The sequence below is a fragment of the Limulus polyphemus genome, unplaced genomic scaffold (genome assembly GCF_000517525.1).
Source record: "Limulus polyphemus unplaced genomic scaffold, Limulus_polyphemus-2.1.2 Scaffold85, whole genome shotgun sequence".
NCBI classification, from domain to species: Eukaryota; Metazoa; Arthropoda; class Merostomata; order Xiphosura; family Limulidae; genus Limulus; species Limulus polyphemus.
Window position 1 is genome coordinate 994,508 of NW_013665695.1, and position 11,826 is coordinate 1,006,333.

An 11,826-nucleotide genomic window follows, 5' to 3' on the forward strand; every position below is an offset into this window, starting at 1 on the left:
CACTAGGACTGCACTTGAGAGTTTGATTATACCTTTATTGATGGTAAATATAGTACTAAAAATGAAGTTCTTAAAAAAAACTGTTATTTTTTTTTCAATAAACGGAACCCCGTTTAATATATAAAAACATTACAGTTTATACCAGCACAATCAGAACACTTTCCCGTGCAGTACTTCCCAGAACAATCTTTTGTTTTAGAAAATGTTCACTTTTCTATTTTTTTTTTTTTTTCAGTCAGGTATGAATATTGCGATTAGAAATTGCCAGGACAAACAGCCGGCCGTAGGGCAACGTTTCTGCTAGTTGTTATAGTTTCATTAAAACCCTGTTTTCATTTATTTTCGAAGTGTAGATGAGATCGCGTTTTCTATGATGTGATATTTATGTATTAAATACTGAAACGATAAACTGAATATTTGTCTTATAATATAAATTTGTAAAGTAAACGATATTTACCACCATCAAGTTTTAGTGTTGCAACTTGATATTCTGCTACTGTTGAACCAGCATCATTATGTGACGTCACCCATACCTTATACCACGTGCCGGGAGAAAGATTTCGAATTATCACATGGGATTTGGTATCACTGTTTGTTAACGTCCAATCAGTAGCAAAAAAACGTTTATACCGAACGATAAAAGATCTAATTGGACAATGTCCATCATTCCAAGCATTCTTATGAAGAATAAGAAAAGTGGAATTAGCTGTGATAAAAGTTGTTTTGGCCGGGGCTTGTGGAGCTGTAAATACAAGTAAATCTGAGGTTAGGCTTAGTACGTGGTTATAGATAAATAATAACAAAAAGAAAGGAAACATTTTGCACAGTAGATCTAGGCCCACAATAACAGTTTCATTAAGCTTAATATAATGAAATAATTTTGGGAATAAAATTAGAAAAAAATTACCTTTACTCTCCAGATAATAATAAAAAGTTTTTTTTATTATTTTCTCGACAGTAAATGTATTTTTTAACTTTATTGCTAAAATGTCCAAATCCCTCCAGTATGCACTACAAATTCTGAAAAACAATAATGAAAAGAATGGTTTTAGGTTTATGAAACAAGAATATTAAAGTATAGTGAAGTACACATATAAGTTTAGATGAAATATTATAGGGTTAGGAACACAGAAATAAGTTAAATTTTGATTTAGCTTAATGGATCTATATGCACATGGTTTCAAAGTAAGACTTAGAAATGAGTACTGAATAAACTTAAACTAATATTGACATAATGAGTCTGTTGATTTATCTCATATTTTAAAAATTGTATAAAAGAGATTGAAACAAATGAGAAGTAAGAAGGAGAAATACACATAACTATAGACGTTAAGTGTAGGTATAACATAATTGAGCTGTAAATTAAATAGATATGAGAAAGTTTGATAACAATTTGCTTGCTTTTGGACTACTAAGTTAGCATGGCATGTTTGGTTTGGATCGGTCAACTCGTTTAGGAGATACATCCTTGATACTGGATAGTTACCATACCGATATGGCTTAATATGTATAGCGCATATGTGAAGAACGCCTGTACCCCTGTTTTAATACTCAGCTGGATAAGATAGCTATATATATTAGGAATATAGAATACAGTTTAACACGAAACTTGAAATTAGATTTTAGACCTAAATTTTGGGGGGTGTAAACAGGTATAAGGTTCAAATTAGACTTAAGATAGAAGATAGTACAAATAATTGAAATAGGGCATTAATAAAACATTCCAAGTACAAAATGCCTAGATATGTTATTTAAAAGTTAATGTTTTGTTCAGTCAATCTATTCATATATTCACCAACGCACAACCAATACTCAGAGGAGAGACACAACTGTTCTCATAAGATAAAATATCCAAGCTTAATCTATATATCAGTACCATAGAGCATTCAAGTTGAGTCAATATTTCATTACCACAAACAACTCCAAGTTGAATCCATATATAAATATCATAGAGCATCCAAGTTGGACATACAATCTTAGCCAAAATGTTTGCATACTGTTCTATATTGATGTTATTGTCTATCTCAGTGGTGGTCAATAATTTTCGCAAGGCGCAACTCCACGAATTTTGGTAAGTCGTCACGGGCCGCAAACTTTTACTATATTACCGACATGTCATCTTTTCATATGAGTTCAGGGAACACACAGGAGGTGGTGCAGTACATGTTTGAGCAGCTATTCATCATGGTGGAAAAACTGCTATTCATATCCTCCATGGAAACGTCAATGGAGCCTCCTACAGGCATCAAATGGAGACGATATTTCTGCCATATGATAGGACAAGGTTTGGCAATAACTTTGTGTTCCAGGATGACAATGCCACAGCTTACAGTGCACGTATTGTACAGGATGATCTCGACCAGGAAGACATTACAAGATTCTCATGACCAACAATGTCTCCAGATTGTAATCTCATTTAAAGCTGTTGGGCAGAACTGAGCCGAAAATTGCTAACCACGACCCTAAACCAGCTAATGTAGCTGAGTTGCAATGTCTTCTAGTGAAAAGTTGGGATGAAATCATGGTAGATTACATCAATAACATCATTGACAGCATGCCACGTCGCCTTGCGGAGGTTATTAGAGTATGAAGAGGACCAACCAAGTATTGAATATTTAATGTGAACTTATATAAGGTTACACATGCTACTTATGATAATTTGATGTTATATTTTATCATTATATATGTTTTGTTGTGATAGGTGAAATGATGAATTACACATCTTTCTACAGGTGTCTGATAAAATTGTTTGCTATTATAATAAATCGTTCCTGATGTCCACGGAACCTGTCTCATTATACATTATATAATCTCATTTGTAGATGTTTAATATAACATGCATTTCTCAGTTTTGATAGCGCTAAGTGTATTTGCAATCCATCTTAATAATAATAATCTTACTTGTTACAAAATATGCAAACATTTTAACCAAGACTGTATATGTTAGTAACAACAAACATCCAAACTGTTATATTTCAGTACCACAAAACTTCCAAGTTCAATCCACATATCAGTATCATAGAGTATCCGAGTTGAACATATGTGTCAGTATCACAAAATATTCAATCTGAATCCATAAATCAGTTCAAAACATCTAAGCTGAATTTATATATTAGTAGCACATAACATTCAAGTTCAAACAATACGTTAGGAGCACAAAACATCCAAGTATTTGTAGATTAGTTTTGCTGGTTTAATACCTTTATTAGGAAACGGATATTTTTCAAGGAACACAGTAGCTCAAAGTAAATTTTCAAGTTTCGTTGTTTTTAATCATACACCAAAAGTTGATATATAATACTAACTGAAAATGTAACTGAAGATTTAAGTAATGTCATTTATAAGACATTATAAGAAACTTTATTCTCATATGCTAAGGCGGGAATGCAGCTTCCATAGACACACAGTGTTAAGTTTCCAAGTAACAACACTGGAACTATAACAATAAAAACACTGAAACTTTCATATTACAACAAGAGTTTGAAACGTTGATATCATAACATAATTAAATAACAACTGCTTTACTTCATCCCTTTATTTAACGATCCAAGTTTGCATGGTACGCGCCCATTTACCGACAAAAACAAAAACTGCGCTCCGCACTTTGGATTACAGCACTCACGAGTTAGCGATGAGTTGACTAGCTGTCTTCTCTCGAAGGTTTCACTTGAAAATTAGGGACGGTTAATGTGGATACCACTAAAGTAGCTTTGTGTGAAATTTAACAGACAAACCCATTTCTTACGAGAACTCTTGAAAAGTTATTTTGTTGTTATTGTTCGTATTGGACTGACAAACCCGTTTCTTACGAGAACTCTTGAAAATATATCTTGCTTCCACTGATATAGTATAGCTAGGGTAAGTCCGTATTATTTAATAACCATTCCATAATACTTTTATTGACATAGTATACGGCTAGGGTGAGTCCGTATTATTTAATAATCATCCCATAATGCTTTTATTGACATAGTATACGGCTAGGGTGAGTCCGTATTATTTAATAATCACCCCATAATGCTTCCATTGATATAGTATACAGCTAGGGTGAGTCCGTATTATTTAATAATCATCCCATAATGCTTCCATTGATATAGTATACAGCTAATGTGAACCCATATTATTCACGGTTTGTTTAAGAATGGCGTTTAAAGATTGAAAAAGCAAATAGAACTTTCCATTTTTTCAAATATTTAGTTTCTAAAAACTTATTAATAAAGTTAGTGTTGCGAATTGGATATTTTTCATAGCAAATAGAAATAAGGGGCCTTTTTATGAATTAATCTAAAAGCATCGTTACATTACCAACTCGTTATGTAAGACGATATAGTTGCATGATCCGATGTTTCCATTTGTGAACGTTATATTTTAAGATCTGTGTAAGAACTCAGCTAACAGATGTTTCCGTATATCAAAGCTATCTGCAAAACGATATAGGTATGATATATATTTATGCGTATAATTTTGATACGAGAACGAGAACTCTTTTATTGTAAGCATAATATGTTTAGACGCATGAATTTTTAAACAGTAGTTTCTTATGTGACCTTATAGAAACAATCCCCACTCTCTTACTGTTCAAATACCTTGTTGTAACTTGTAAGTAAAGGGGAAATATTTCGTGTATAATGGCATCCAATTAATGACAACAACGCTTAGGAGTTTATGTTGTTGATGTTCATTTATTTTGTATGTGTTTTCAGTTTAACATACAAGAACGCGTTTTACTCTTTCTTTTAAGTTATATTTTAAATCCTCAGTAGCTCTAACAATATAAGTAAAATAAGGTACTGTCAGAAGGCTGGAGAGTATAATGAAAATATAATATAGTTTTGTGTTTGAGAAGTTAAAGTGATAATTTAGTGGTTTGTTCTTACCTTGAAGTACTGAGGTTCGAGCGAATATAATGACGAAATTAGTACATTGTGCGATTAAAAAAAACAGTCGTACCAAACCAACACCAGGTTCAACGGGCTTAGCTGTAAGGGAGAGTGATTCACATAAAGTTTGGATTATATAGTACGTGAAGTATACAATGGCTGATGGATTTTTAAAAGAAATTGGAAACAATGTTAATCTCAGTGTATTGCACGCAAGTCTCCTTCAGCGGAAACTGTAATGCAGAACAGTAATTCACAACTAGAACACCATCGGTCGTAGAAGAAGGACCCATAATTTGTGAACACCTGATAGACAGACAGATAGCTAGACAGACAGATAGATAGATGGATTATCAAGTCTTACATTTTCCTTCTGTTCGACCATAAATAGGCTTGCTATACTCTCCTGTACTGGTGTGACTGAATGCTGCTATACGTAGAAGGTACCTTGTTCCACATTTGAGATTTTTTAGTGTTGCTGTTTTTCTATCTGACCTTATTTCTACCTCCTCCCAACTCGCATATTGTCGCCTGTAGCTCAGTAGGTAACCTTAAAAGAGTAATACTTTGTTTGATTATAAGCAGAAAACAGTAATAATTATGATATTTTCCACAAAATATTTGATATGTTGTAACATAAGTTTTATAATCGTATTCACTTTACGCTCCTTGTTATTACTGAGATCAATTTTTACTTTTAAACCACATGGAAATAAAATAAAGCTTTATAAGGACGCACCACATACATAGTAAATTAAAACTCTAACAGAGATAGAATTATTATCATTACCTTTTGATCAGAACCTAAAATTAACTCAGTAATTAACATAGTTAAATTGTTATATCTTTAATACTTGATTCATCTATTGGGAACCCTTGCTATTAGTGATATTTTTTTTACTGTAATCCTAGTAATATCTCACTAGCTTCGGCAAGCTGAAGAGGTTTATATTAATCCTAATTTCATGTACTAAGCTAACAATGCAAAACGATCCTCATAACAAAAAAGACAAAACATGAAAAATGATAAATTGTAAATATTAATGAAATTAAACAATACTGTTAATGAAACTAATATTAAAGATGGAATACAATATAACTTATATGCAAAACACAAATACCAGTTGTTTGTTTCATGTTCTTTCACTGATTACCTATCCCTTGAAAGGCGTGACACCAATAAACGCAAAGTTTAATGTAATCTTCTTTAACAACGCGTAGTTATCAACAATTTTGTTATTTATTATTATTAATTTTTATAAAATAAAACCCAATTAGGCGGCTCTGACAGTGTAACTTTTGAGTAGCTTAATGTCTGAGATAAATTACAACAACACATGTTATTGTTCAAGTGCAGAGTCGGGTAGCAGGACAGTATAGATAGTAATGTGTGTGTGTTTGTTATAGCAAAGCCACATTGGGCAATCTGCTGTGTCTACCGAGGGGAATCGAACCCCTGATTTTAGTGTTGTAAATCCGAAAACTTATCGCTGTCCCACCCGGGGACGTAGATAGTATAGCGAAAAACTAATGTTTATAAATATGAATAATAATAAATAAGAAAATCGTGCAGTAAATAGTAAAAGAATTGTTTATTTGTTTGTTTGTTCTAGAGAAAAACTACATTGTGTGTCCACCATAGAGAATCGAACCACGGATTTTAGAGTTCTGATTCTATAGCTTTACCGCTGTCCTATCTGGGGACAGTAAGAAATATTAACCCTCTAATTAAACAGACTTTTATTGATGTTTGGTTCATAAATTTCATATTGATTACCAGTTTTGGTTAAATTTGGCATATTTTATTATTTTTCTAAGCGGACAATATTTTCAATATGGACACTGCTGATCTGGAAAATAATGATTATTGTCTGTAATTAGTAAACACTACTTATATTTCTTTTTTTTTCTTCAGATCTTCACAGGGAGTAAATAAGAAATCTACAGTTTATATTTCTTCCATTTGACTCTATTTTGAATATCTCAAAATCTCACATGCGCCCTTCTAGTAATTGTCCCCTGTGGCTTTTACCCCTTACTTTTTAACAAAATTCATAGTACCTGACTACCCATTGCCACTGATTGACAAATAAAATTTTTTATTCAGAAACAGAATTTGTCTTTTTATGAAATGCCATTATATTTTGTTCTTTCAATGCTTATTCATGTTCACAATCTCCTCGACATTTGGACAATGTTGTGTACTACACCTCTGCTTTCACAGATTTACAGTGCTCCCTAAACCCCTTATCTACTTTACATCCACACTTTAAAAGCTCGAGGTATGATTCGAATGCTTGTGGAAATGTAGTCCAAGAAGGCTCTATGTAGGTCCTCTCATTTATCTCCATTCATCTGAAAAATGCATCTGAGGAGAAGGCGCTAATGTCTATCCCCAACAGTCTCCAACCTGGTATGTAGCTGTTTTAGTGTGTTGAAGTAAGGCTGCAAAAGTTTGAGGAATTGCTTCCATTGATCTGACTTTGTTTGTAAAGAGTTTCTTGCGAGCCTCATTTAAACGTATGTATGTGTTTTATCTATTATACATCAGTATGAGTTACCTTTCTAATAAAAGCATAATATCCCTTTTGATCTATTGCCTAGGGATTTTGCTCAGAGCTTCAAAAGTGGGTGTAGTGTCTTCAAACACTTTCCACGTTTCCTGTCTAGTTTTCTTTCCTCTGCTTGCAAATGCAGATGTCTGGTTATAACCAGTAAAGACATGAATTGCAAGTAGAGAACTTGCTTTCTCTGGGCCAAATAATTGGGAAATGGTATGTACAGGGAGGTGCTTTAGCTACTCCAAATGCAATCCACAGTTCAATCAGGTTCGTCTGTTGGATCATCCCAATGGCTAACACCAACATGGTTCAATTGTGGATTGTATTCAAAGTTAGTAAGTAGGAGGTGATGCCTCAACTAGAAAGTATGTGATACTGATGTATGACAGAGGAAGCACATACACAAGTTTCAGTGAGGCTCGAAGGAACTCCTTACAAACAAAGGCAGATCAGTTGCTGAAATTCCTCCAACTGTTGCAGGTTACTTCAACATACTAAAAGAACAGAGGTGTTCTGTAAAGCACTTTGCAGATATCAAGGAGATTGTAAACGTGAATAAGCACTGACAGAACAAAACATGGAATTTTATAATTACACTTGAAATATTGTACATAAAGACAAACTCTGTTCCCGAATAAAAAAATACTGTTTATCAATCAGTCACAATAACCAGTCAAGTATGTGAATTTGCTTTTCAAATATGGAGTAAAAACCACAGGGAATAATTACTACCATAGGGTCACATGTGAAATTTTGGGATTTTCAAAAGAGAGTCAGAGTCACAGAAAGATACATTGTAGCTAGTTTATTTACTCTCTGTGCAATTCTGGAGCAATAATTATGCGAAATACGGATAGTTCTTATTAATTATTGATAATAATCATTATTTTTCAGATACGTCGCAGCCATCTTGAAAATATTGGCTATTCAAAAAACCAATTAAAAACGACAATATAATATTTTAATCAGTGGTTTATGTACTACTTATGTGCACATTTTAACCAAATACAGTGATCAATATGGGATTTGCAAGCAGAACATCATTAAAAGTCTGGATCCTGAGGCGGCCAGTTGAAACATTTCAATTAGGTCTATATCTAATATTGTAAAGTTGGCCAAACTCTAGGTATATGCAAAATGTGATGCTGTTAGCATAAAACCCAAAATGTTTCACCATTTTGGTGAATTATTAGTTATATTACTGAAACAAAGTGCGATGCCTTTTATCGTTATTTACAGACATGTTTAAACGTTATCACTAAGAAACTGGTTTGAAGCGTAAGATAGTTCATTACCTTTGACATTGTAATGAGGACGTGTATCTATCTCCCATTTAACTTGTATTGTTGACGTTGTAACAGCGATTACTGTTAGATTTGGAGCCTGAAACACACCTTGATAAGAAAGGAAAATAGTAGAGTTTTAGAACTATAGTACAGGCATAACTGGGTATCTGTTAATCAGTACTAGTTGTCCCAATAGGAAATATTCTACATTTAAAGATCTCCGAAAAAAATTTTCTTATAAAACTGACAAAACATACAGCGATGAAAACATGTGTTTATACTGACAGTACCAAATATCGATTGAATAAAAAAGTTATAAGTTATGGCTTCTTTATTCTTTATGACTGTCAACTACACCAGAGTAATTGAATTGGGTGGTAAAGGAGTAGTAATTTGCATATTTAACAATAAAGTTGAACATGTTCTACATTTCAAAATATTAAATATTATTTAAACTAACCTTTAACGATAATACCAAAACCTATCTCGTCTGCTCCATAACTGTTTTGCACACGGCATGTATAGTTACCAGCGTCGCCATCTTGAACGTGTGGAATGTACAAAGAACCATTTAATAGAATACGAACTCTACTACCTCGTTCCACGATTGGTTGGCCTCTAAAAAATAACATATAAACATAATGCAGTTTTCGGGGGAAGAATGTGAGAATGAGATATGAAAATATCATTTCAAAATAACCAAACTTAATAATAAATTTGTTTCGTAATCAAGTTCCAGTTTAAACGACAAAACACTTAAAATTCCTCCATCTTTAAAATACCACATGCAGGGTGTTTAAAGTACAAATGAAAGATGTCGCCTGCAAACAAGGGGTGGTATGATTTCGAATGATATACAAATCATTTACCATTTTGCCTCTTTCAATAGAATTTAACGAATAATAGATTTTATCGCTGAAAAATTCTATTTCATCTTATTAGCGTTTTATGTATTACTAAACTTTACCTGAAACTCCACTTCCGATCAGGATCTGGAATTCCGACTGCTTGACAAGGAAGCTCCACGCTCGATTCTTTGGTTACCAAAATATTTTCAGAAAAAGAAGCAATACGCGCAGGAACTAAAAAGTATGAATAATGTTCTTTAGAACAATTAAAAGCCATCCCAAAAAAAAAGCGAAGGGAAAGTAGCACTGTATGAACGTATGAGTCATATTCTTTACAACAATTAAAAGTCATTACAAAGAAAAAAGCTAAAGGAATGTAACACTGTATGAAAGTATCAGTCATATTCTTTAGAACTATAAAAAGTCATCCCAAAAAAAAAGCTAAGGGAAAGTAGCACTGTATGAAAGTATCAGTCATATTCTTTACAACAATAAAAAGTCGTCCCAATGAAAAAGGTAGGGGAAAGTAACACTGTATGAAAGTATGAATCAACGATCTAATTATAAGTCTGATTGGTTAATATGCTAAGCATAAATTTTTCATTTTATTTGAAAATACCATATTAATTTACGGAATCAACCAAATGACATTGAATTTGGTTGTCTGGTTACCCACAACCAAGTGTTTGTTGATGGGAAAATGTATGATGATACATGAAATCCCACTACTAAACTTTTAAAAAACTAATAACGTTAAATATTAAAACACAAGATAGACGCTACAGTTGTGACATTTATCACTATTCAGAAGTACTTTAGAAATTTTGCTTAAACAAAACTGAAAAATAAGACCACGAAAACACCAAAAAACAACAACAACAACAAACAATTCCTTTTCTCATAGAAGCGATTTTAAAAGAGGTCAAATTATGTTTAGAAAAGACGACCTTCATACAGGACAAAAAGATTCACCAACAGGAATATGGTTTTCCCCATGGGTTCCCCCATATCTATCATCATGGCGAATATGTCAATAAAATCTATAGAAGAAACAATCTAGAAAATTGAAAGAAACCGTTGGAAATTGTTTCGTAAGAACTTAGAGGACACCTTAATAATTTGGAACATATCAGAAGAATAATTTATGGTGTTCTAAAAGTACTAAAGAACAGTCATAAAAATATAAATTTCACCTTTTACAGAAGCAAAACGAGTGACGATGTATATATATATATATATATACATTCCAATAGAATCCTGTCACCCAGTACAGTCAAAAAAGAATAGTTGGTCCAACATTATTTTCAAATAAAAAACGCGCTGTAACACAACTGACTTCCAGAAGGAAAAAAAATCTAAACATTAAAACAAATGGAAAGTGAAAAAATTTGAAAAAGTGAAAAAAAAAAGAATTTCTTTATAAAGCTAAGGCTATCTGCCACCATCTTTTTTTAATTTTAAACTAGTGGTTAGAAGGAAAAAAGCCAGTCACCAGCATCTTAACACCTACCAATCACGCCAGGGGTTCACTATCACTCTTATAAGGTACCCATATTTTAAAATACGGGGAATATTTTGCGACATCATAAGAATTCGAACCTGACATACCAGATCCGAAATACAAAGCTCTACCTTATGGCCAACCTGTGCCGTGGAAAAAGACGGTATGAAAAAAAACAACTTAATTACCATTCCATTTTACTCAGCGATCAATAACTTCTTCAGTTGATATTTTACAAAACCTAAAATCGCTCTTTAAATCGTGTATAATATTAGGTCGTCAAGAAATTAATGCCACTTTTTTTTAGATGAAAAAACCCGAACAACTTATATATCAAAACAAAACATTTATTAAATGAAATAGTCTCCATTCTTATCGATGATGCTTTTTCATCTTACAATCTGGTTGTTAACGCCCTGATTAAAGAAATCACTTGGCTTTGAAGCAAAAGTCATATCGATGTCCTCTTTTAACACCTTCAACATTTGCATCCGTTTTCCCATTAAGGGGGTGTTGCAGTGAACGAAAAAGATGATAATCTGGTGATTCCATTTCTGGAGAGTATGATGGATGGGGGAGAACTTCCCAAGCCAACTCCATAATCTTGTGTTGCGTCAAACGTGCCACACGTAGACCTGTATTGTCGTGGAGAACAAGAACACCTTTCCGATTGACTAGCGTTTCTGATGAAGGGCTTGATTTAGACGTTCCAGTTGCTGAGTATAGATCTCTACATTGACAGTTCGCTGTGGA

The 11,826-nt window shown here is 33.1% G+C and overlaps 1 protein-coding gene across 1 annotated transcript in view; it reads right to left on the reverse strand.

The window, feature by feature from the left end:
* LOC106468057 (Down syndrome cell adhesion molecule-like protein Dscam2) overlaps positions 1-11,826 on the reverse strand; it is a 121,323-nt gene that overhangs the window by 11,702 nt on the left and 97,795 nt on the right. Inside the window, exons 21-25 of the mRNA XM_022397084.1 lie at positions 9,692-9,806; positions 9,185-9,342; positions 8,734-8,832; positions 5,242-5,427; positions 458-742 (exon numbers count right to left, since the gene is read on the reverse strand). Coding sequence (XP_022252792.1) covers positions 458-742; positions 5,242-5,427; positions 8,734-8,832; positions 9,185-9,342; positions 9,692-9,806 — 843 coding nt within the window. The remainder of the gene's footprint in view (positions 1-457; positions 743-5,241; positions 5,428-8,733; positions 8,833-9,184; positions 9,343-9,691; positions 9,807-11,826) is intronic.